The sequence below is a fragment of the Chrysemys picta genome, chromosome 13, assembly GCF_011386835.1.
Source record: "Chrysemys picta bellii isolate R12L10 chromosome 13, ASM1138683v2, whole genome shotgun sequence".
Lineage (NCBI taxonomy): Eukaryota > Metazoa > Chordata > Testudines > Emydidae > Chrysemys > Chrysemys picta.
Window position 1 is genome coordinate 23,256,175 of NC_088803.1, and position 25,392 is coordinate 23,281,566.

Here is a 25,392-nt window from a genome sequence, read left to right on the forward strand (position 1 = left end):
GCCTAGTGGAGACCAGGCCTCATGGCAACGCCAGGGCAAGCAGAAGGCCCTTTCTAATCGTGGTCTAACAGCATCACTTCCCAGCCATCTGCCAGAGGGAGGAGCCTCACCAGCTCTAGCCTGCATGGGCAACACCCAAACCAGCTGGAACAGGAGAGGTAACCAGCTGTGAGTCCCACCCACAAACCGGAGGATCTGGGCAGGGCAGGAGAATGTGCGGTGGTGCTGTTCTGTGCCAGTAACTGAAGAGCAAACCCAGGCTAGCTGAGCCTGCAGTGAAGCATGAGATTAGATGAGGCGAAATATGCATGTTGGGTGCAACCACTAAATGAATTACACTGGGTTTGTCTATATGGCGAATTAGTATGTGGCAATCTGGGGTGTAAATCTACAGCGCTCCAGCCTACCATGCGCTAAGGCCATGTCTACATACGGGCACTACAGCAGCACAGCTACACCACTGTAACACAGTACTGTAGCTGCTTCCAACAGCAACAAAAGGGGTTTCCCCGGGGATATAGGTAATCCACCTTCCTGAGCAGTGGTAGCTGATGGAAGAATTTCCCATCAACCTGGCCACGTTTACAGCAGGGTTTAGGCTGGTAGAGCTACATCACTCAGGGCGCGCTCTGTCACTATGCTGCTCAAAAGTTTCAGTGTAGACCAGGCCTGTCTGTATGGCCCCTGTTGTTGTGCACTAGGAAGTGTAGCACACTGCTATTCACTAGGAGGTGTAGCACTACTGTGCACTAATGGGGTGTAGCACGCTGCTGTGCACCAGGGGGATGTAGCACGCTGCTGTGCACTAGGAGGTGTAGAACACTGATGTGCACTAGGGGCGGCGGGACTCTGGCTTCATCCCCCTGGGGCGGCGGGGCTCTGGCTTCATCCCCCCCGGGATAGTGGAGCTCGGGGTGTCAGCCCCCCGGGGTGGGGGTCTCAGGCTGTCAGCCCCCGTGGCAGCGAGACTCAGCTTTCAGCCCCCTGGTGGCAGGGCTTGGTGTTTCAGCGCCAGCCCCACGGCAGGGGGACTCGGGCTGTCAGCCCCACCCTGCCTTGGGCTTCAGCTTCAGCCCCCTCCCCCCCCCCCCAACCATACCCTGATTTTGTACATTTTTAGCGTGACTATTCAATGAATTTTGCTTAATTTTACCATGACAAAATCGTATCCCTACTGACTTGTATCAGTAAAATCAAAACCCAGAGCGCAAAGAATGCAGCAGAGGTGGAAGCTGCTCTGAGGATATTTCTCAACAGTTGATTTACCTCAGTCTGGTGCCACTTTGCACTGCTCATATAAATAGCATCCATATAAATATCTACAAATCTGGTGCAAAACACAACACAGGAGTGACTGTTAATCCCCCCGCTCAGTTAGTGTGAGAGAGAAGGAAGCCCTGGGATTGAGTCTGAACCAGACAAACAAGTAGCCCTCACACTCTCCAGGTATAGCTACACTACAGACACGCCAGAGGCACAGCTGCACTGCGTCCCTGCAGTGTAGACACTTATTACAGCAACTCAAGGCGGGATTGTTAGTTAACCTGCCCCGTCGTGCGGCGGCAGCAGGATCAATGGGAGAATTCTTGTATCTACAGTGGGGGTTAGGGAACCCAAATAGTGCCCAGAGTGGGACATTTTCATAGCCCTGAGCAATGTAATTAGGCTGAGCTAAGTTTGGGTACAGACCAGGCCTCTGAAAGCCAGCTGGGAAACCCTATGCCGAGTGGAGAGAAGCACCAAGTAATGGGTCAGATCCTTTGGGGTTTTCTATTCCAGCGGGAGTAAAGGTCTAACACAAGGATTAAAGAGAGCTTCAAGTCCAGCCTGACTATGTGGGAAGACGCGTGTTTAACAGCAGTGTGAAGGGTGGGCTGAGGAGGGGGGGGGAGGGGGGAGACACGCCTGGCTGGGAATTCCCAGCTCACAAGTGGCCTCAGACTTTGCCTGTCCCTCACCCGTACCCAGGTCATGGTGAGGGTCACAACCAGTTTGGCTCCTTCATTCTTTTCCGCTCCTCACTTTGCTGGCCTGCTGCAGCTCCTCTCTAGTTTCTCTACTTGTCACTCTGCTGGTCCCAGCTCTGCCACTGAGGCCTGGTCTACACTTGACCGCCAGGCTGACACGGCTACATCAGTCAGAGCTGTGACAAAACACCCCCTGACGGACCCAGCTCTAACCTAACCCCTGGTGTCCGCTGGGACAGGTTGTGTCTGTACAGCCATAGCACTGTCGTCTCCATAGTGCAGACGTGCTCTGACTCTCTGACCTGTACAAAGGGGACAGCCACCTTGTAAAGTGCGCTAAGCTCTCCGGGTGAAAAGCCGCCGCGTTATTACGCTGAAGCCATGCAGCGAAAGCAGCACCGCTACTCCCACGGCTCTCAGAGAGGCTCCTCTGCTTAGCTCAAGGGAGAGAGGTACAGAGCTGATGTTTGTTGCAAATCTCCCCACAGCCAACCCCAGCTGGGACAGATTCCTCCCAACCAACGAAAACCAAACAATTTTCCCAAATCATTATCGCTCTGCTCCACAGTGCTACGATCACAGTGTATCACAAGTTCTAAGCGTGAAATACAACTACCCAGAAAGGGCAGCTTCTCCACTCCTCTTCCTCCTGATGCAGCATTACAAAGAGTCCCAGCACCTTCAGTCACCGGCAAACTGTCCTTAAAAACTTTGGTATAAAGTGTCAATTTCTAGAGCCACAGCCATGGTCCTCTGGGGAGCCCAGTCTCTGACTGCACTTATCCATTGATGATCTTCTGGCTGATGTACCCAGGCATTGTGTAGAGTAAAAGGACCAGGAAGATGGTCACCACAGCAATAATGACCAAAGCAATGATGTACTTCTTGTACCGCTTCCAGATAAAAAAGATGAAGGTTTTCATGGGATTCACAAACCAGTTGAAGGATGTTTTTGGACGGCTAGAACAGAGAAAGGAAAAGGCTGTTGAGCTCAGACAAAGCAAAGCAAAGCTTCACCCAGTCGAATTCAGAGCCCTGGAAATCTACAACATACTGTAGCTGCTGCTACTCACGGGCTGCGGATAACCAGGTACCAGATCAGTGGAGATCAGCCTGAATCCCTGAGCCCCCAAACTCAAATTGATGCCTGTGCCCACAATGTCTTCCTTCAAAACAGGACCCCATTCCCTGCATTCATTTCACTGCCAGCACAATCTGGAGGCTTCGTAGGATTCTTGCACAGACATTAGACCAGGGTAGTCGATGAGCAGACTGCGGGCCAAATCCGGACTGCCAGACACTTTTGAACAGACCACGAAATCTTTGTATTTACTTATTATTATCGTTGTTGTTATTTTTGTATTATTTTCTCTGGAGCCTGGACCCTGCACTAGACCAGAGTTCTGCAAGGCACCCACGCTGTAGATGACAAATAGGCTCTCCCGGGGGGGGGGAGGGAGGGACTTTTCACCCCCCGCCCCACACACACACTTTTCATCCTCTGAGGCATGCAGAGCACACACCTGCAGGCCATGGGAAACATCCGGCAGGGCTGCAGAGCGCTGGAGGATGACTGCACTGGCAGCTAACTAATTGTTCTCAATTTTTGCACCAATGTAACTAGCTCACTAAAACCAATGTAGTTACATCAGTGCACCCTCCTAGTGCAGGCACAACTACAGTGATACACAAGCCCTGTCGCTTGTTTCAGTAAATATTTCAGAACCGCTCTGCCCAGGGACTCTACCTGCAGCCTCAGCCAGGATGGCTCTGCCCCAGGGACTCAGCCCACACTCTCAGTGGAGATGGCTTCACCCCAGGGACTCCGTCTACAGCCTGAGCCCCGGAGTCCCCAACAACTCAGTGTCTCTGGATTCTGATCTTGGTTCCATTAAGCCTGAAAGCTCCTCCCTTTTCCCTCAGTGCCTGTGCGCAGGCTGACCCAAGCTGAGAGCAGGCATGGTATCAAACCCCAGCCTACATTCCAATGCCTCTCTGCCTGGCACGTGTACATGGCACAAGTCGGCAGGGCCTGCTGAAATCCACACTTGAATACTTAAGGAGCTGAGGAGATCTCTGAGCCATTTGCGATTCTCTTCAAAAAGTCATGGAAGACGGGAGAGATTCCGGAGGCCTGGAGGAGGGTAAATATAGTACCCATCTATAAAAAATCTATAAAAAGGACAACCCGGGGAATTATAGACCAGTCAGCTTAACTTCTGAACCTGGAAAGATAATGGAGCAAATAATTAAGGAAGCAATTAGTGAACATCTAGAAGATAAAGTGATAAGTAAAAGCATGGAATTGTCAAGAACAGATCAGGTCCAACCAACCTGAAAGCTTTCTTTGACAGGGTAACAAGCCTTGTGGATGGGGGAAAGTGGTAGATGTGGTATATCTTGACTTTAGTAAAGCTTTTTCTACTATCTCACACAACCGTCTCATAAACAAACTAGGGAAATACAACCTAGATGGAGCTAGTATAAGGTGGGTGCAAAACTGGTTGGAAAACTGTTCCCAGAAAGTAGTTATCAGTGGGTCACAGTCATGCTGGAAGGGGCATAACGAGTCGGGTCCTGCAGGGATCAGTTCTGGATCCGGTTCTGTTCAATATCTTCATCAGTGATTTAGATAATGGCATAGAGAGTACACTTATAAAGTCTGCAGACAATACCAAGCTGGGAGGGATTGCAAGTGCTTCAGAGGATAGGATTAAAATTCAAAGTGATCTGGACAAACTGGAGAAATGGTCTGAAGTAAATAGAATAAAATTCAATAAGGACAAATGCAAAGTACTCCACTTAGGAAGGAACAGTCAATTGTACACACACAAAATGGGAAATGACTGCCTAGGAAGGAGTACTGCGGAAAGGGATCTAGGGGTCATAGTGGCTCACAAGCTAAATATAAATCAACAGGGTAACACTGTTGCAAAAAAAGCAAACATCATTCGGGGATGTATTAGCAGGAGTGTTGTAAGAAAGACACGAGAAGTAATTCTTCCGCTCTACTCCATGCTGATTAGGCCTTAACTGGAGTATTGTGTCCGGTTCTGGGCGCCACATTTCAGGAAAGATGTGAACAAATTGGAGAAAGTCCAGAGGAGAGCAAAAAAATGATTAAAGGTCTAGAAACCAGGACCTATGAGGGAAGTTTGAAAGTATTGGGTTTGTTTAGTCTGGAGAAGAGAAGACTGAGAGTGGACATGCTAACAGTTTTCCTGTACATAAATGGTTGTTACAAGGAGAAGGGAGAAAAATTGTTCTTCTTAACCTCTGAGGATAGGACAAGAAGCAATGGGCTTAAATTGCAGCAAGGGAGGTTTAGGTTGGACATTAGGAAAAACTTCCGAACTGTCAGAGTGGTTAAGCACTGGAATAAATTGCCCAGGGAGGTTGTGGAATCTCCATCATTGGAGATTTTTAAGAGCAGGTTGGACAAACACCTGTCAGGGATGGTAGATAATACTTAGTCCTGCCATGAGTGCAGGGGACTCGACTTGACAACCTCTTGAGGTCCCTTCCAGTTCTGTGATTCTATGATTGATACTCACTTGGGCTTCTCTAGGGGTTCAGGCTCTTTTCGGCCCAGACCAACAGGGCTCTTCTCGGCCTCCTCCACAGTCAGTAGCTGGAACTCAGCTTCCACTTTACCCTGCAGAGAAACGCACTTGAGACACACTGGTGTCTTCAGGACGAGCCAGGCTGATACTGTCTCGTCTAGAGTCGCAGGGCCAGGTTTTCGACGGTTGCTCAGTGGGAGTCAGGCACCAAACCTGCTCAGGCACTTTGAAAATCCCACCAGGTACCTATCTGCATCTACAGGCACCTAAATACCTTTGAAAATCTGCCCCTCGGGGCCTTTCTGGCCTCTGTGTCCCAGTCCCCTGCACAGAGTGGCCTCAGGAGCCTCTCACAGCTCCTGACACTCACTTCTCACCAGTGCCATCAGGAGCGAGTCAAGGCAGCATCCAGACACACCCGTGCCCCCAGAGCCCTGGCAGGCTGCCTGCCCATGCAGCCACCTCCTCGAGGCTCATCTCCTAGAGCAGGAGCTGCCCAGCACAGGGCTCTGCGCACTGTGCCTGTCATGGGGGGTCGGTGTGTCGAGAGGCGCTGCCCCGTTTGCCCAGTGCAGGTTGATACCCCCCTCACAGGGCCGTTCCTGGTGCTTTAGATATATCCTCCTGAGCACGGACGCTACAGGACCGGCGAATGTCCACTCGAGACAAGTGCTCAGCACAATGACTGCCCTCTGCAGAGATCAGGCACAAAAGGCCTCCCTCTTCCACTTGCCCAGTGAGAGAAGCCAGAGGCGTTGTCCCAGCAGCCCACCGGGAGTGAACACGACCTTCCTCCCGGCACACTGAACCCAGCCTGCATTCCACTGTGGGGCCGAGTCCCACTGGGACACCGCTGGGTGCTGCTGCATGGAGCTGTGAGCATGGGCGCATTGCAGCCATGCTTCCTCAGCTGCTGGCACCTGGTTGGTTTGTGCAGCGAGAGGGGGAACCTGGCGCAGGCGTATCAGCAGCACGCTAGGCTACAGACCCTTCCCCTCCCTCTGCTGAGATCCTGGCCGCACCTGTCCCCACACACCTGCTGATTTTCACATGCCCTGTCCATGGCCCCTCAGAGCCCCAGGACCTCCTGGCCACCCTCTTCCCGGCTGGGAAACTCCAACTAACCATTGCCAAGGTCAGGGGACATTTCAGCTCCTAGCCCCCATCCCCGGCTACCAAATATTCCTGCCCTTGGGGGGAGCGTCCTCACTCAAACCACAGGAGTCTGCTCAGGGCCTTGGGGGAAATGCTTGCCAAGTCTAGGAACACATCTCACCGCTATGGCTGATTTGGTAACTGCCAGTGTCAGGCTCTGTCTGAGTCCCAGGGGGATCCTGGGGCAGCCAACCCCACGCCCTCTCCTGTGCTTTTTGACAGGAATCACAGACCAAGCAGGAAAGAGTAAAACATCTGCGAGATCCAGGCAGAGCTCACTGGGGAACCAGGCCTGACTTCTTGCTAGCCCAGGCAGGAAGCTGGAACCAGCCGGGAGAGGAGGCTGCCCTGTGCCCAGGAACAGGGGACTCAGAGAAGCAGTAGCACCCCCACCAATGACAATGCCGTCACACCAGCCCTCCTCCTCTCATCTGCACATCTCCCATGGACACTGCTGCCCCCAGCAGACCACTCAGCTAAGCAAACAAGCTCTGAACAGTGCTGAGCTGGAAGCTGAGAGCACCAAGCTATGACGCTCTCTGCCATACCCACCGGTCCTGGGACATGCAGCCCCACGCCCACTACAAAGCTTTTGCAGTTAGCCATAGGCATGCCAGTGCCCAGCTGCAGGCCTCACACTCCACAGAGCTCAGGCAGGCACTGAGCACTGCCTCACAGCACAAGGGCTCTGCCCCTCTCTCCTGCTCCTTACCGTCAGGAGGTACTTGTTCCCACTGGGGTCTGTAAACTCAATGTCTTCCGGCTTAATCGACCTCCTCTTCTTCTTCTTCTTCTTCTTCTCCTTGGCCTCTCGCTCCTCTCGCTCCTCATCTTCCTGGTCTTTCAGTTTGATGAAGGGCCACCAGCCCCTCATCCGCTTGTTCCGGAAGATGGAGAAGCGGGGGGTGGCCTTTTCCTTGGCCATCTTAACGGTGCACTGCTCAGAACTCTTGGCTGCCCGCACCATGTCGTTCAGCTTCAGTTCAATGGACCCTTCAAAGACAGGCAGGAAGTGAGGACCTCAGGGGTCAATCATTAATGTAAATGCAAGTAACACATTAGTGCTAGCATCAACATGCTGCTTGGCCTGCACCCATCCCAGTCCCCAGAGAATCAGTCACAGGCAGTGATTGTTGGTAGCTCTCAAAGCAAAGATCCATCAAGAGTGTGATCCTCACTTTAGGGATGGGGAAACTGAGGGTCGGAGGGAGAGGAAGTGACTTGCCTCACATGCTGAGTTGGTGGCACAGCCTGGAACAGAAACCAGATCTCCTGAGTCCCACTCTTCCGGCCTAGCCATTTGACCACTCTGTCTCCTATACAGAGTCACACCTGAGCAATGCCACATTATCCCTTTCATCAGTACCTCTAGGTCTAAATCTACCCTCTTCTCACACCCCAGCTTGTCCCTCATGTTCAGTACAGAATGATAAAATCTTGACACTGGGGTGGGAGAACACTTTGTTCAGGCTACAGCCAGGATGCCAGCACCATCGCCAGCTCTCTCCAGTTCTATTTCCCTCATTTTGTGTCTTTGTCACAAATGTAAGCAGCTCATGTCCCAGAAATACCACGATGCTCTGGGTCTAATGTTCTCTTCTTGCCATCAGTAGATGGCACTGCTGAGCAGGTTTGCTTTATATGCCTTTCCAGGCCAATGAAGCCTTTTGAATTGATTGGCAATGGGTTCATGAATAAAAGGAGCTTTTCTTGGGGTTAAAGGTGTTACCCAGAGCTGGACGAAATGCAGGATTTCCAGCTCACAGGAAATTTCATTTTTAAAAATTTGGTTTTGTTCCAAATCGTAACGAAGCTAAATTTTTAGAAATTTCCTGAAAACCAGAAATCCTGAATAAACACTGTTTCAGAAACATTGACGCATGCTGCTTCCCACACAAAACCAGCTCCCGGGACTCCGACAGCAGCTGAGTAAAACTGACATTCTTAAAGAGACATGGTGGGGGAGGGAATATCTTTTATTGGACCAGCTTCTGCTGGTGAAAGAGACAAGCTTGTCTCTCCAATATCCTGGGACCAACACTGCTACAGCAACATTGCAAATGCCATTCTTGTCAGTTTCACTGCTGCTGTGAGCAGAATCTCTGCTACCACAGGAATGTCCGGTTCACCCAGCAGCACCAGGGGCTCTAAGGGCCTGCAGCTCTGGGGCATCCTCACCATGGGGACAAGAAGCCCAGGCTCTAGGCTCCTGACTCTGCAGCAGGAAGCCTGGAAGAGGGAGTTCTCTGCCCTTCCAGGCTCCCGGCTGTGAAACCAAGAGCTGACCAAGGGCTTTCAGGCTCCTGGCTCCACAGCAGGAACCTGGAAGCCCTGGCTTGGCTGTGTGCCCCGGAGCCCTAGAATCTGGAAGACTGGGGTCTCCTGAGCATGGGGCAGCCTATACGGTGGGGCTGTCTCAGAGCTGTGGCCCCTGGAACCCTGGGCTCCTTTGCAGCCTGGCAAGGTGGCAGGTTTCCCACAGAACACTGAACATGTGGTGAATCTGAGCTGTGTCTATGAAACGCTCCAGGTTCAGTGAATTGGCATTTTCCACACAAACTGTTTCAGCAGAAAATTTCCATCCATCTGTATTACACCTCTACCCCGATATAACGCTGTCCTTGGGAACCAAAAAATCTTACCGCATTATAGGTGAAACCGTGTTATATCGAACTTGCTTTGATCCGCCGGAGTGCGCAGCCCCGCCCCCCGGAGCACTGCTTTACCGCGTTATATCCGAATTCGTGTTATATCGGGTCACGTTATATCGGGGTAGAGGTGTATTATGCTTGCAATATAGCACATCCATATGCTTATGTTCCCCTCAAAGGGCCTAGTGTTTAGGGCCGAGGTTCAAAGTTTGGATAACTTAAGCCTAACAGAAGTAGGGAGCATTTCCTGCATAGTCTGAGAATGAAAGGAACATCCTGAAAGGAGAGAAGACTTGTCAGCAGTCTGCCCATGGTATTTCTAAGGCACCTGCCACCATGGCACCTAAGTGCCATCAGCATCACCAGCCACTACCTCTAGGCTGAAAGCTTCCTCCTGCAATCAAAGGCCCTGGTTCAGGCTGATCCTCTGACACAACAGTATTTCTAAAGCTGCATGAGGGCTCCAAGTCCCTGGACAGGGGGAGCTCAGAGGCAGCGGGAAGGTGGTTATGCAAGAGCCAGAGAGAAGGAGAAGGTCACTATGCAGAGCAGCAGTGGGGTCAGCTTTGGAAGAAGCTGCTCACTCGCCCCCTGTTCCATGGTTAGGGGGAACAGTACTGCACAGTGCAGAGATGGGTCCGAAGATGAATAACTGGCTTGAATGAGAGAGTTTAATCCCAATGCCAGGAGTCAACTGGAACCTGGTAGGACCCTGGTGTTGTAAGCAGCAGTTCTACCAGTGGGCTAAGAGGGAGCCTACAAACATAACAGAGGGCAAGTGAGCTTCCTGCAGCCCCAGCTCATCTCGACTGGGAGCCATTTCCTGCAAAGCTCAGGGTGGGTAGCCTGGGCAAGCGGAGCAGGCAAGGCACAGAGAAACAGCCCCCTTCTCTCAGCAGGAGGATACTGTACCTAGAAAGTCATTCGCTGAAATCCTGTCATAATCCCAGACCTGAAGGACCAGGACAGCTGGCTCCCTAAACTCAGATTCCTCCAGGGAGAAGATGGAGTCCTTCTTCTTATAGGAGATCTCCTTCTCGGTAGGGAGGTAGTCGAAGTGGAACACAAACCTCCAGTTAAAGTTGCCTTCCCCAGTCAGGGAGTTAAAGTGAACGTCTGTTTCTTGTTTCTCATGGTCCAGACCTTTGATCCAGCTGCAGAAGAAGCTCAATTAACATCAATTGTCATGTTAAAGCAGCCCCAAGTGTCAGCATCACTAAGCTGCGGGGGTGCTGGGAGCGAGGGCCCCAGGCTGAGTCACTGCCCGACAGAGCCTCACAGCAACAAATAATAACAGGCTTAGCCAACGAGGCTCAATTGATTCAAAGGCAGACAGGAGCATGTCAGGGGGGCCAGGTCTATGCTGGGCCACAGCCATTATGAGGGCTCTAAAGGGGCCTCTCTCCAGCCTCTCTTTTTGGGGGTTCAAACCCCACCATTTACATGGTCCAGTATCGGATTATGGGGACAAATCAGGCACTTGGTTTTCTAAGTAATAGGAACTGAGCCCACAACTAGTTGCTGATGCAAAAAAATGCAGGAAGGAATTGCACGCTTTGGTAAGCTGGTCCAAGATGTGTAGAATCTGCATCCCATGTTAAGGGGAGACAGGGCCTGGGCAGGCTCAGTCATAGGGATAAGGACTGACGTGTTCTGAAGAACAAGTCTGGGCTGGGTATCAGGGCCAAGGCCTTTGTGGGTAGACTAAATGGACAGTGAGCTAGACTCCCCCAGGAGGTGGAGGCCCCATGGCTGGTGAGATACGAGGAGGGGCTGGTGATGTCTGTGGGACTCAGGCAGTAGGGAGTGCTGCACGGTGTCCAGGCAGGGTCAGACTGGACAGGCCAACCACTCATTCTCTGGCCCTGCGGCTGTCTCTGCTCATATGATTCCCCATCAACTCGGGCACCTTTTCACGTAGATGTCGCTGGAGGTTTCTCCTGTTATTGGATTAACGTCATCAAGAACCACGTCGTCTGTGTTCCAGATGATGACACGCAGCTCGTAACTACCAGAAGGGAAAGCCAAGGGCAGGTGAGAAGCACATTCCAGTTCAGTGTTTGTCAGGGCCAGGCGAAGCTACCCCCCTGGGACAATGGCCTGCACCAGCACCCACTCAGCCCGGCCACCCAGCCTAGTGCTGTGCCTGTTGCAGCTCAGGCCAGGGGCCCAGGACACCTCGCAGAAGGCCCCTCTCATGTCACTCTGGCCCAGTTTTGCAGACTCTAGTACGAAGAGGTGTCTGAACCAAAGCACATCTCCAGCGTACTGGAATCTGCCCAGCACGAGTCAGGCAGAAACAGCAGCAAGAAGAACAATAATGGCCCAGCCTTAGGTTTTTGAGGCACCTGCGCTGAGCTGCGTGCTGACAATGGTACTGCTTCAGCTTAGACGCTGCTGTCTGGGGTTTGGTCTCCGCCTGGAGCAGACGTAAACCCAGGGGACACCTCTCCTCCCAGCCACGTCTGTGTGAGGGGCAGAAGCAGCTTTCCCTCCTCTCAGCCACACGGCATGTGGGGGCAGTGGGAGTCCCTAGGAGAGCAGGATGAGGTGAAGCCTGCAGCCCCCCTGAACCAGCATAGAGAGGAAGCCATGGAGATGTGCCAGGGGCCCAGAGCTGAAGCAGTACCACTGTCATGGCCTAGCTGTGAGCCTCCAAGGCTGACAGACCAGTTAGTCTGCCCTTCTCACCCAGTCACTGCCTTCGTGGGCACAGACTGCACGGGAGTCATGCAGAGTGGGACCCCAGGTTGCGGTTATAAACACTGGGTTTGTAATGGCTCCGTCCCCATCTCCTACAGGCCTGTACCTGATTGGCAGCCGTGGCTTGATATTGACAGGGGGAGGTGCTGGGACATCATTTGGAAACATGTCAATCCACATGTGGAGGGAGCCCTGCAGAAAGGAAAGAGCTGAGCTGCTTCAAAGGATTCACCAAGGCTGAATTCATGAACAGATTTACACTCCCTCTCCCTGACCTCCAGAGAACCCTGTTCCCAAAGCCACTGACCCTTCCTCACACTTCTGGGTCACAGCAACCCTCACAGCAAGCCCCTCAGGATACAGAGAGCACATGCCATCGCTGGGAAAGGCCTGCCACATTGTAGAAGTCGCTTGTATTTAAAATGTTTCCTTATTGGGGGAGGGAGTATTTTAAGGAATAACGTCTGCTCACAACATTATTACCATGGGGTTCACCAGCATCCTTCAAAATGGTTGAATACAAGTTATTTATTATGTAAAACTGAACTAGAACATTTCTTTTCTATCTCACAATAGCATCACTTCACTAGATGTTTCATACTTGTCAGTGGCAACCTTAATTTGCTCTCTACTAAAACGTCTCACCCCCAGGCTTGGCTTCCCATCAGTCTGATATTGGTCCTGGACAAGATTATGAAACGGTGGATATGGGACTTGATTAATAAAGAATTAAAGGAGAGTAATATAATCAATGCCAATCACCATGGGTTTAGGGAAAACAGACCCTGTCAAACTAACTTGATATCTTTTTTTTATGAGATTACAAGTTTGGTTGATAAATGCAATAGTGGTGGCATAACATACGTAGCCTTCTGTAAGGCACTTGACTTGGTACTGCATGACACTTTGATTAAACTAGAATTAACAAGGCACACATTAAATGGATTAAAAGCTGGCTAACTGATAGGTCTCAAAATACAATTGTAAATGGGGAATCATCGAGTGGGTGTGTTTCTAGCAGGGTCCCACAGAAATCTGTTCCTGGCCCTATGTTAGTTAACATTTTTCTCAATGACCTGGAAGAAAACATAAAATCATCACTGATAAAGTTTGCAGATGACACATAAAATTGGGGGAGTGGTAAATAGTGAAGAGGGCAGGTCACTGATACAGAGTGTTCTGGATCGCTTGGCAAATTGGGCACAAGCAAACAATATCATAGAACAATGGGTTAGAAGGGAGTGCAAAGGTCATCTAGTCTAACCCCCTGCCAAGATGCAGGACTTGTGTGTAAACCATCCAAGACAGATGGCTCTCCAGCCTCCTTTTGAAAACCTCCAGTGAAGGAGCTTCCACGACCTCCCTAGGCAGTCTGTTCCCTTGTCCTACTGTGCTTACAGGTAGGAAGTTTTTCCTGAGATTTAATCTAATATGAGTTTTAACGGGGCTAATTGTAAATTAGTACAACAAAGAATGTCGGCCATACTTACAGGATGGGGGACTCTGTCCTGGGAAGCAGTGACACTGAAAATGATTTGGGGATCGTGGTGGACAATCAGCTGAACATGAGCTCCCAGTGTGATTTTGTGACCAAAAGAGCTAATGTGATCCTGGGATATATAAACAGGGGAATCACTAGTAGCAATAGGGAGGTTATTTTACCTCTGTTTTGGCACAGGTGCGAATGTTACTGGAATTGTGTCCAGTTCTGGTGCCCACAATTCAAGAAGGATGTTGATAAATTGGAGAAAGTCCAGAGAAAGCCACAAGAATAATTAAAGGATTAAAGGATTCAATCACCCTGACATCTGCTGGGAGAGCAATACAGCAATGCACAGACAATCCAGGAAGTTTTTGGAGAGTGTTGGGGACAACTTCCTGGTACAAGTGCTGGAGGAACGGACTAGGGGCAGAGCTCTTCTTGACCTTACAAACAGGGAAGAATTGGTAGGGGAAGTAGAAGTGGGTGGGAACCTAGGCAGCAGTGACCACGAGATGGTCGAGTTCAGGATCCGGACAAAAGGAAGAAAGGAGAGCAGCAGAACACAGACCCTGGACTTCAGAAAAGCAGACTTAGACTCCCTTAGGGAACTGATGGTCAGGATCCCCTGGGAGGCTAATATGAGGGGGAAAGGAGTCCAGGAGAGCTGGCTGTATTTTAAAGAAGCCTTATTGAGGGTGCAGGGACAAACCATCCCGAAGTGCAGAAAGAATAGCAAATATGGCAGGCGACCAGCTTGGCTTAACAGTGAAATCTTCGGTGAGCTTAAACACAAAAGGGAAGCTTACAAGAAGTGGAAATTTTGACATATGATTAGGGAGGAGTATAAAACTATTGCTAGATCATGCAGGGGTGTAATCAGGAAGGCCAAGGCACAATTGGAGTTGCAGCTAGCAAGGGATGTGAAAGGTAACAAGAAGGGTTTCTACAGGTATGTTAGCAACAAGAAGGTGGTCAGGGAAAGTGTGGGACCCTTACTGAATGAAGGAGGCAACCTAGTGACAGATGACATGGAAAAAGCTGAAGTACTCAATGTTTTTTTTTGCCTTGCTCTTCACAGACAAGGTCAGCTCCCAGATTGCTGCACTGGGCAACACAGTATGTGGAGGAGGTGAGCAGCCCTCAGTGGTGAAAGAACAGGTTAAGGACTATTTAGAAAAGCACAAGTCCATGGGTCCAGATCTAATGCATCCAAGGGTGCTGAGGGAGTTGGCTAATGTGATTGCGGAGCCATTGGCCATTATCTTTGAAAATTCATGGCGATCGGGGGAGGTCCCGGACGATTGGAAAAAGGCAAATATAGTGCCCACATTGCAAGGTATTTACGTGCTAGATATGCTAAACATTCATATGCCCCTTCATGCTTCGGCCACCATTCCAGAGGACATGCTTCCATACAGATGACATTTGTTAAAAATATAATGCGTTAATTAAATTTGTGACTGAACTCCTTGGGGGAGAATTGTATGTCCCCTGCTCTGTTTTACCTGCATTCTGACATATATTTCATGTTATAGCAGTCTCGGGTAATGACCCAGCACATGTTGTTCGTTTTAAGAACACTTTCATTGCAGATTTCACAAAACACAAAGAAGGTACCAATGTGAGATTTCTAAAGATAGCTACAGTACTTGACCCAAAGTTTAAGAATCTGAAGTGCCTTCCAAAATCTAAGAGGGATGAGGTGTGGAGCATGCTTTCAGAAGTCTTAAAAGAGCAACACTCCGATGAAGAAACTACAGAACACAAACTACCAAAAAAGAAAAGCAACCTTCTGCTGGTGGCATCTGACTCATATAATGAAAATAAACATGCGTCAGTCTGCACTGCTTGGATTGTTATTGAGCAGAACCCGTCATCAGAATGGACGCATGTCCCCTGGAATGGTGGTTGAAGCATGAAGGGACATATGAATCTTTAGCACATCTGGTACATAAATATCTTGCAACGCCGGCTACAACAGTGCCATGAGAATGCCTGTTCTCACTTTCAGGTGACATTGTAAACAAGAAGTGGGCACCATTATCTCCTGCAAATGTAAACAAACTTGGTTGTCTGAGCAATTGGCTGAACAAGAGGTAGGACTGAGTGGACTTGCAGGCTTTAAAATTTTACATTGTTTTATTTTTGAATGCAGTTTTTTTTACATCAGTCTACATTTTTAAGTTCAATTCCATGATAAAGAGATTGCACTACAGTACTTGTGTTAGGTGAATTGAAAAATATTATTTCTTTTGTTTTTTTACAGTGCAAATACTTGTAATCAAAAATAAATATAAAGTGAGCACTCTACACTTTGCATTCTGTGTTGTGATTGAAATCAATATATTTGAAAATGTAGAAAATATTTAAATAAACTGTATCCTATTATTGTTTAACAGTGTGATTAATCATGCGATTAATTGTGATTAATTTTTGTAATCACTTGACAGCCCTAATTTTAATACAACCAATATAAGGTCCTTCATCGAGGAACAAAGAATGGAGGCCACACAATCAAGATAAGTGACTTTATCCTGGAAAACAGGGACTGAGAGAGACTGAAGAAGTCCTTACGGATAACCATCTGAACAGGAGCTTGTTGTGCAATGATGTGGCTGAGAGGATGAATTTAATCCTTTGATTTATAAACAGGGGAAATCAAGTAGGGACAAAGAGGTGCACATTACCTCTCTAAATGGCATTGGTGAGACCATTACAGGAATACTGTGCACCGTTCTGGTGTCCACACTTCCAAAAGAATGTTGAAAACTTTGAGGGCTCAGATAAAAGCTACAAGAATGATCTGAGGTCGGGAAAACCTGCCATATAGTGAGAGATTAAAACAGATTGCAAGGTATTCAGCTCAGCAAAGAGACTGTTACAAGGTGGTTTACACACACCTACATGAAGAGAAGAGTGCTGATATATGAGGGCTCTTCAGTCTAGCAGAGAGTCAGAACAAGATCCAACGGCTAGAAGTTGACACGAGATCAATTCAGACTGGAAATAAGGTGGAAGTTTTTAGCAGTGAGGATAATTAACCACTGGGACAACTTCCCAAGGATGCGGCAGGTTCTCTCTCACTTGAAGTCTTTAGCTCAAGACTGGATGTCTCTCTCCAGATGACCTACTCTAGCTCAGTCACAAGTTACTGGGCTGGATACAGCAAACAGAAATCACCTGGCGAGGTTCTCTGGCCTGTGCTATGCTGGAGGTCAGACTAAATGAACATAATGGTTCCTTCTTGCCTTAAAATTGATGGCGTATGCCTCTCTACATTACATTCTGTCTAATTTCAGCTCCTTACTTGAAGCCACTGAGCAGTGCTGTTGCTCACTTTAAAATGCTGCCAGGTTCTGCCCCAGAAGTGGCTGCACTTTATCAATAAGTTATTAACTGATCGCTGGGTCCATAGTTTTTTATTATTATTTGTACTACAGCAGTGCCTAGAGGCTTCAGCCAAGCTCAGGGCCCCACTGTGCCAGGATGCCCCTGCCCCGAAGAGCTTGCAATCTAAAGACACAAGACAGGTAAAGACTGGGAGGGGAAAATGAGGCATAGAGAGGGGAAGTGACTTGCCCAAGGTCACACAGCAGCAGTGGCAGAGCCAGGAATAAAATACAGGTCTTCTGACTCCCAGTCCAGTGCCCTATTCACTAGACCACACTGCTCTCCAAGTACAGTGTGCTGCTCTCCGTAGGATGAACAGCCCTGCACTCTGAGGAGAAGGCAATGGTTTACTGAGTTCAGTGATGGTCACTTCACTATCAGAAAAATGACAAACAATTGAAGGGTGTGACCCCGAGATATGGTGGGGAATTGCCCATGGTGCTGCAGGGGGTATAGCTAGGAGTCGCCGGACAAATCGGAGCAAAGGAAAACGTAGACAAGACATGCAAGAGATGGAGGGCGAAACTGAAGCTGAATGTCAGGAAACCTTTGCTGTTGATAAGCTCTAGTCCAGTGTGGAACAGTTTGCCAAGGGCAGAGGTGGGAACTCCATTGCTTGGGACAGTTCCCGCTGGACTGGACAAAGTCCCAGGGAGGAGACGGTGAAGTTCTGGCTAAGGGTGTGACCAGCTGGCCCAAAGAGCTTTACTAGGCTTACAACACACTGGTACTCCGGTGTGAATAAACGTGTTCGTCTCACCTGCACGAGCCCGGGGTTCTCTGCGTTGTAAAGGCCCCGAATCTCCACGTGCTCTGGGACCAGTTTGTGCCCATACTCTGGCATCTCATCCCAGTGCTGCAGGACATACAAAGCCTTCTGCTCATCATATGCTGACAAAGTCTCGTCGTCCATTTCTCTCTTGTCTTTCACAAAGGCCTCTAGAACACAAGACAGCCAGTCAGAAGGATCTAAAGACATGTGGCCAACAATGATTACTAGAGCTGTAAGGGAGAAGGCTGGAGCATCCGAGCATACCAAACATCTATACAGAACAACGGAATGGGACGAAGAAGAAGGGGGGAGCTGTGTAGAGGAGAAGTGGTTAAAAGTCCCAGGGAGCTGCTTTTGAGGAAGGCAGAGTGTGGTGGAGAAATCTTTTGAGTAAAGATCCGACTAAAGAGAAACAAGGGAAAATGACAGTGAGCACCTACTACCCCACCCCCAGAACAGGAGAAGTGGGGGAACCGAAACTCCCAAAGCAGGATCCCTGCCCTCTGGGGGAGTTCAACTACCCAGATCTCTGCTGACCAGCAGGACACTCTCATGGGAGGCTGCATTTCACAGGCATATGTGGTGTTGGGAGAAGTGGGTTGTGGTGTTTTCCATATGCTGATAATACAAACTCTGCATGTTCAGCTCAGCCTATGCAGCTAAATCTAGCCTTACTCCATGTGTTAGTGAGACTGGGGCATGCATGAGGCACAGATGGCTCAGGCACAATCTAGATAAGCCTGAATGAGATGAAGGATAATGGAAAATAAAAGCACAAAGAAAACCCAGTCAGGAGAACTGTCAGTGTCGATGATGGACAGCTAGTCAAACAGCTGCATACAGGGACTGTCCGTTGTAGCTTCAATGAAAAATAAGCAGAGCTCTCTCAGGGGGAGTGTTAAAAGAAACAATCAAACCAAACCTAGACACATGGTCTGCGTGACAGGCTGACGCTCAGCAGGGCAGCTGGTCCAGGGGCTCAAGCACCAGCTAGGAATTTGTGTTTGGACTGCACAGTCTGGGCCACGTTCCCACTTGGTATAACTCCATTCTCTGTCTAATTAGAGGCCACATTATGAACCCCACTCACATTAGTGAGCAGTTACTCATATTTTGTGGGTAAACTCACATCAGTGACTGCTCACCAAAGTGAGTAAGGGGTTCACAATCAGCCCTTCAACTGTAAACTCCTTGGTTCAGGGGCCACATTGTCTTGTGTGGTCTGTGCAGCTCTGAACATGCTACTGGAGCTCCTCGGAACGTGCTAACAGTGGCTGAGTGGTTGGTCCGGTCAGTGAGGAGAGGGGGGCTCAGCGTGTACCCAAGACATGAGTCTCGCACAGCTGAAGGGCTGACAGAAGGCAAGAGCTGGTCACCCTTGAAAACACCTGGAGTTAACTCTCCCCCCAGACACACACGGTACCTTCAGGGAAAGCCTCAGGAGGGACCTTGAAGATCTTGTTGTTCACTTTGACCTCCTCCCGCCTGTACTCTGCGGAGGGGAGAGAGCTCTTCTTGCACAAACTCTCCAAGATCTGTGTGGGCTTGAAAGCATCTCGCCACATGTTATAGCCATCTCTGTGGGGAGGGGAGAGGAGGTTCAGACATACAGAATTCTCCTGGTGTAGCCATGGTAGATAATATTTATACTGGGATGTGAGAGCTGCCTCCTCTGGCAGACTCCACGAGGCAGGAAGGAACTGAGCGGAATTAAGGTGGTGCCACCTGATATAGCCAGAGAAGGGACTATGAGCACAAGGCACAAATGCCCCCCTTCCCTCCCCCACACGTACTGCTAGAAAAATTCCCTGGCTTCAGTGCGCTGGGCACGCAAATACCTAAGTGAAATACACGGCTGCATCTACTTGACAAAGAACCAAGAATCTCTCCAGAGAGTCCTGTTGCCCTCTCTCCCAGGGCCACACTCCCCACAGCTTCTCTCACTCCCTCCTGGCTTCCTGCCTCTCACACACCCATGCCCCAGGCCCTGCATTTGCAGTCAATCCCCAGGGAAACCCCACAGCTCACATAACTTCTTCTCAGGCCTTGCCATCCTGCCAGTGCCTTGAGTAGTGGCTTATATTGTTTCAGCTGTCACTACACAAGGGAGCATTTAATTGCTCCCTCCATTTACATTGAACAAAAGGTGCTTAGCTCACCCATAAGCTTTAACCTTCAGCCATGTCTACACTTACAAGCTTACAGCAGCACAGCTGTACCAATACAGCCGTGCTACTGTCAGATCGCTCATGTAGCCGCGTTATGCTGACGGGAGAGAGCTCTCCTGTCGACATAATAAAATCAGCTCAATGAACGGCGGTAGCTAAGTTGGCCGGAGAGTGTCTCCCACTGACACAGCGCTGTGCACACAAGTGCTTTTGCCAGCAAAACTTATGTTGCTTGCGGGGCAGTTTTTTTTCACACTCTTGAGCAACAAAAGTTTTGCTGACATAAGTGCTAGTGTAGACATGACTCAAGTCTATGATTGACAGCAGCCATCAGCACCTGCCAGCATAACATCATCAGGGCTCCATACTACGTAATTAGAGTGCTCGAGTTCATCCAGAAGTGACGGGCTGGATGCAGGAAACACTGGATGAAACTCTCTGGCCAGTGTAATACAGGAGGTCAGGCTAAATGGTCATCAGGGTTCCTTCTAGCCTCAACATGGATGATTTTATGAAAGAAAGTCGTATATGCCATCCCCGTGGTCTGGAACGTACGTGTCATACTGGGAGGCCACTCCGCAGTTAGCTCGGTGTTTGCTGTAGAATCGGTTCTCCAAGTCAATCTTCGTCTCCCCAATTAGGTCATCAGACCCAACCAAATCGTGGTCAAATATTGAAACAGTGAGTTCTGATTCCATCGGAAAGGATATGCTCAGTTCCATAACTCTGAATACAAAGCAAAGAGACGCTCGGTCAGCAGAGATGCTGGAAATCAAGCATGTTTCCCTCCCTGCCCCGGGTCTGATGGCAGAACCCCATGTCTGTGGGCGCAGTGCTGGTGAGGCTCCGGTCTTCCTGCCCCACGGAACTCGCCAGCTCCTGAGCAAGCTGCCAGAAAGGAAATATCTAGAAGGGGCAGCACCTTCTCCTGTCTAGTTCCCTGCTCCAAACACATTGCTACGCACAGGGCTGGACACACCTGGTTCTGTAACCTCAGCAGGAGCCGGGCAACCCTGATCTGCAGGTCCTTTTACTTCAAATAGCTCATTGTACATCATTCCGGTGACTCTACTCTGTGTTTCAATGACAGTGGGTTATAATAGGCTGCCAGGTTACAATGGCCTCCCGTTACCTCCCCCCTCTTTGGACAAGCTAAGTTTTCCACCCAGGGTACAATTCAGTGAGCCATCTGCACCACATTCACCCTGACTGTGTGTGCAAACCTGGGGGCACATCCAGGAGCACATTTGGGTGTGTGGAACTCTGTCCTCCATTTCTAAATGTTTGCCCCAAGGATTCCCTTGGAGATCAGACACTATAAATCATGGCCAAGCTCCAAATCCCATGATCCTAAGTCAGCAGCAGCAACACAGCGAGTGTCCCCACTGGAGTCACAAACACACAGATGTTCCTGCACTGTCACTATGTGTAATGCTCTCCTGGTTTTGGCTGCCAGGGTCCTGGGGTCTCCTTTCTCCTCACCATTTCTTGCTGTTCGAGAAGAGGCCTGGGGCTCTCCTTTCTTCCCCCTGGAAGAAGGGGTTTCCCTGCTCTCTGTTGCCTCCTGAGTGTAGGTTCTAGAGGGGTGAGGCTCCTATGCTGCTTTGCCCGTACATCAGGTATGGAATTTAGGGGTGCTCCTGTAGTCAACACCCCAGATGTTCTGCCCAGATGAGTGGAAGGCCAGTCAGACAAGTGCACCTACAGGAGCCCTGGGCAGAGCCTCTCAGAGCTGCTGATGTGTGGGACCAACTGGCTAATGTAACGGAGTCTCCAGTGGACAGAGAAAGGACCCCTGATGTCACATTGAGCCCAGAGTGTTGACTCTGTGCAACGACCCAGCCATCACCCTTTTCAAGATGCACCAGGGAAGAGGCTGTTCCCATTAAACCTGACCCGAGGTAAAGCCTGCTCCTTACTCTCCAAACACAGGATTGAGCTGCTTAGGGATGTAGCGGTCCTTTGTGTCCTTCTTCTCTTGCCCAAGTGTTACCACCACATAGGGATCTGCCTTGCCATTGGGGTCTGCCGGAGCCAGGTTCGTTGCCTAAAATACACAAGACAGGAGGTGCTGGGGCTGCCATTCACAGCCCCAGCCATGACGCCCAGGCCAAGTGAGAGCAAGTGCAGGGCACAGGGCAGCAGAGGAGTTTCTGAGACGGAGCACTGAGACCTCTGATCCTGTCAGTCACAGGCAGCAGATGAATCTCTCAAGGACTCGCTAGTCATGTATCAGTACGGAAGCCCTTAGCCAGAGCGTGAGAACAGAATTGCCAGGTCATCTCTCAGGTACTACCTCTAGGCAGATCATGGGGAATGCCCCATCGGCAGTTTCAGTGCCCCTTGGAGGTACGGGAGTGGGCAGGTAGTTTCCCAAGGGAAGACGGTGGAAACCCCGGGACTTCAGACATTAGACTCTAAACTGGACAAAGCTCTAGAAAAGATCCTCTGGGGTCCAATGCTGCTATGGCCCAAACAGCTGGCTGGAAATGGAGCGACTAGCTGGGACCCAATAGCAAGGCCTTCTCCAGTCCCAGTTTTGCTGGCTCCATGAATACAGGCTGTGAGCTGGCCAGGGATTCTCTAGCTGCTGATCTGGACAAGGTCTCCAGGACTCACTGCAGTCACTTACCTTAACAATATAAACTCGGACAAGCACCTTGATGGGTCTGTTTCTGGGAACCCCCTGTGAGATCTTGTGCTCTGTACCTGCCTCCTCAGCAGGATAAACGAAGAATGAACCCTGCAGGGGAGACATTGAACAGGAACAGCAACATTGTAGGGATCAATACCCTGCTAGAGAAAATATTTCAAGCAAATTGCAATGCCCAGGATTCAATCCGTAGCACCGCCTTAATTGTGACAAATTGAAACTGGCAGATTACGTGTCTGTCTGTGCCCTGTGCCAGACCACACAGTCCCTGGCTTCTCAAGATAGCGCTACACAATGTGCTATGTTCCCAAAGAGATGGTCAGGGCCTCCCCCACACACTCAGCTCAGCAGACTTGATCTTCTTTCCTAAGAGACAGGCTAGTCTGCAGGGAACTTACCCCCAGCCCATGACAACCTGGGGCTGGCTGCAGAGGAGGGCAGGGAGCCAGGCTATTCACAGTTACCTCTCCTAACCACTCCCCTGAAGTCAGTCTCGGGAGCGGACACTTCAGGAGACCATGGGTGAGTGGAAAAGGCCTCCGCTGAAGGAAGGACTTTCAAAGTAATAGTACGAATTATAACTAATTATGTGTCATGGTAGCACACAGAGGTGCCAGCCAAGACCTGTACAGAGTCCCTATCCCAGAGAGCTTCCCATCTAAAGACTAGTGACACAAGTGTAACAAACAATCAGAGGGAGGAGAAGAACAGGAGTACTTGTGGCACCTTAGAGACTAACAAATTTATTAGAGCATAAGCTTTCGTGGACTACAGCCCACTTCTTCGGATGCATATAGAATGGAACATATATTGAGGAGATATATATACACACATACAGAGAGCATAAACAGGTGGGAGTTGTCTTACCAACTCTGAGAGGCCAATTAATTAAGAGAAAAAAAACTTTTGAAGTGATAATCAAGCTAGGCCAGTACAGACAGTTTGATAATAGGTGTGAGAGTACTTACACGGGGAGATAGAGTCAATGATAGAGGGAGGAGAGTAACAGAACTCAGTTCACACAGGCCAGCACTGAGGATTACCTGCTAATTCATAGCCCTGGGTGTCAACACAACACAACACAGCAGATCCATGCCCTCCCCTCCAACTACCTTGATACTGAGAGATGCACATTATTTAAGCCGTCTTTAGGCCGGCACCATCCAGGCTAAGTGTCACCAGTGACAGACAATAAACACTCAGCAGTAACAGAGCACTAAATACAGCTAAACACTACCTCAAACAGACCTTAAACTAAAGCTGGCAGGCCCCAAATGTCAGGGAGAGGCGGTTTTGTGAGCTCTGAGACACTGGAGAGGTGGGCAGAGCCACTGTTGTCTGTGGTTAAGACACATGCATCCCCTAGTAGCACAGTGGTACCCAAACTCTTCCTGTCGCCCGCACCCCCTTATCAGTAACGGAATCTGTCTGCGCCCCCACTCCACTACTGCACAGCTCGCTCAGCTGAGGAGCTTGGGCTGAAGGCGAATGAGGGCAGAGCTGGCCTGGGGGCGGAGCAGGGGGCAGAGTGGAGCTGGGGCTGGGGATGGAGCAGGGGGCAGAGTGGAGCTGGGGCTGGGGCCAGAGCTGGGCTGGGTGGATTGCAGCTGTGGCTGGGGACAAAGTGGAGCTGTGGCTGGGACCGGAGCTGCTCTGGGGGCAGAGCAGAACTATGTGGCACTCCCTCCCCACCCCCTGTGGGGACTGGCCCTGACCCCGCCGCATGCCCCCCCGAACATTCCTCTGTGGGGGGCACGCCCCACAGTTTGGGGACCACTGCCCTAGTGGCTACTGCTTGTTTTGGTTCCATGGTACCCAAGGAATGGCATGAAACTTCTACAATGCAGATCTGCCATGAGAATTTCATGCAGGAGCCTTTATACTACAAGGCATTCCTCCTGACTACACGCTATAATGAAGGAATTTAGCGTCCCAATTCTTTCTTAGTGAAGAATAAACAGATAAAAATGTTCTAAAATGTTCTCATGCTGCTAATTGCTTTCCCCTCTTTCATGCATTGCTGTCATTTTTTATTTCACGCACAATATGAATGGCACTCAAATGACACAGTACCTTATACTTCCCCACAAAGTTCTCATCCTCATTTCCATCCTCATCCTCATTCGCCTTCCCCCGATGAAGCGGAAAGATATACAGCCAGTCTTCAAAATTATCAAACTCGTTTTCCAGCTCTGAGTTGTAGATCTGAAATAAACTGCAAGTTATTTTGGCTCTTTCCTTCCAGCTCAGTCTCCCCAAAGGGAAGGAAAGAGTCAATGCGATCTAAGGATGATTTCCCCCATTCCCGCCCTGGTTCTATGGCATTTCGGACAGTGTCCAAGGGAGATGAGGGCACTCAGCACCGAACCGGATCAGTGCATGTGAACAGATGGTAGGGCTGAGTGTCAGCATTCTGATTAGCTTTGCCCCTTTAGGATCTGTGCGGTCACAGCTGGCAGGACAGTGAAGAAGAAGGAGCAGGAGGGAATAAGCTGAGACAGAGCAGATCAGTCACCCTCGGAGACTTACCTGCAGCGTAGCTATGAGTTTCCTTTTGGGCCTCACTGGCTCGGCTTCAACTATCACTCCATTTTCTGCTTCCACATCAAAAGAGTCCACATTTAAGTTCCCTCCATCTACAAAGGGCATTAACGAAATCATGAAATGTCCTGGCTTCTCCAAACAAGGTATTTTTTCTCTCTGATTTGTATGTCACTCCATGACATCATCTCAGCAATAGCTTTGGCTTTCAGACAGTCGTTTGAAAACATGATAAAATATCATTGGGCAACATGACAATCAATGTCTTATAAGAACTGTCCTCGAAAAGCATTTCCACTATTTAGCTTCCTGGAAGAACATGGGGCATTTGCAGAGCACAGAGGCC

The 25,392-nt window shown here is 49.8% G+C and overlaps 1 protein-coding gene across 2 annotated transcripts in view; it reads right to left on the reverse strand.

Annotated features, from left to right (window-relative positions):
- Positions 1–1,238: 1,238 nt before the first annotated feature.
- Positions 1,239–25,392, reverse strand: part of LOC101948544 (fer-1-like protein 4) — a 138,246-nt gene continuing 114,092 nt past the window's right edge. For both annotated transcript variants that reach the window (XM_024111627.3, XM_042854944.2), the window contains 13 exons: positions 25,035–25,141; positions 24,579–24,710; positions 22,485–22,595; positions 21,772–21,899; positions 20,408–20,578; positions 19,108–19,262; positions 17,673–17,851; positions 12,146–12,231; positions 11,246–11,344; positions 10,249–10,490; positions 7,398–7,678; positions 5,522–5,622; positions 1,239–2,927 (listed from right to left, as the gene is read on the reverse strand). In XM_024111627.3, the coding sequence (XP_023967395.2) occupies positions 2,747–2,927; positions 5,522–5,622; positions 7,398–7,678; positions 10,249–10,490; positions 11,246–11,344; positions 12,146–12,231; positions 17,673–17,851; positions 19,108–19,262; positions 20,408–20,578; positions 21,772–21,899; positions 22,485–22,595; positions 24,579–24,710; positions 25,035–25,141 (1,973 nt within the window). In that variant the 3' untranslated portion in view covers positions 1,239–2,746. The remainder of the gene's footprint in view (positions 2,928–5,521; positions 5,623–7,397; positions 7,679–10,248; positions 10,491–11,245; positions 11,345–12,145; positions 12,232–17,672; positions 17,852–19,107; positions 19,263–20,407; positions 20,579–21,771; positions 21,900–22,484; positions 22,596–24,578; positions 24,711–25,034; positions 25,142–25,392) is intronic.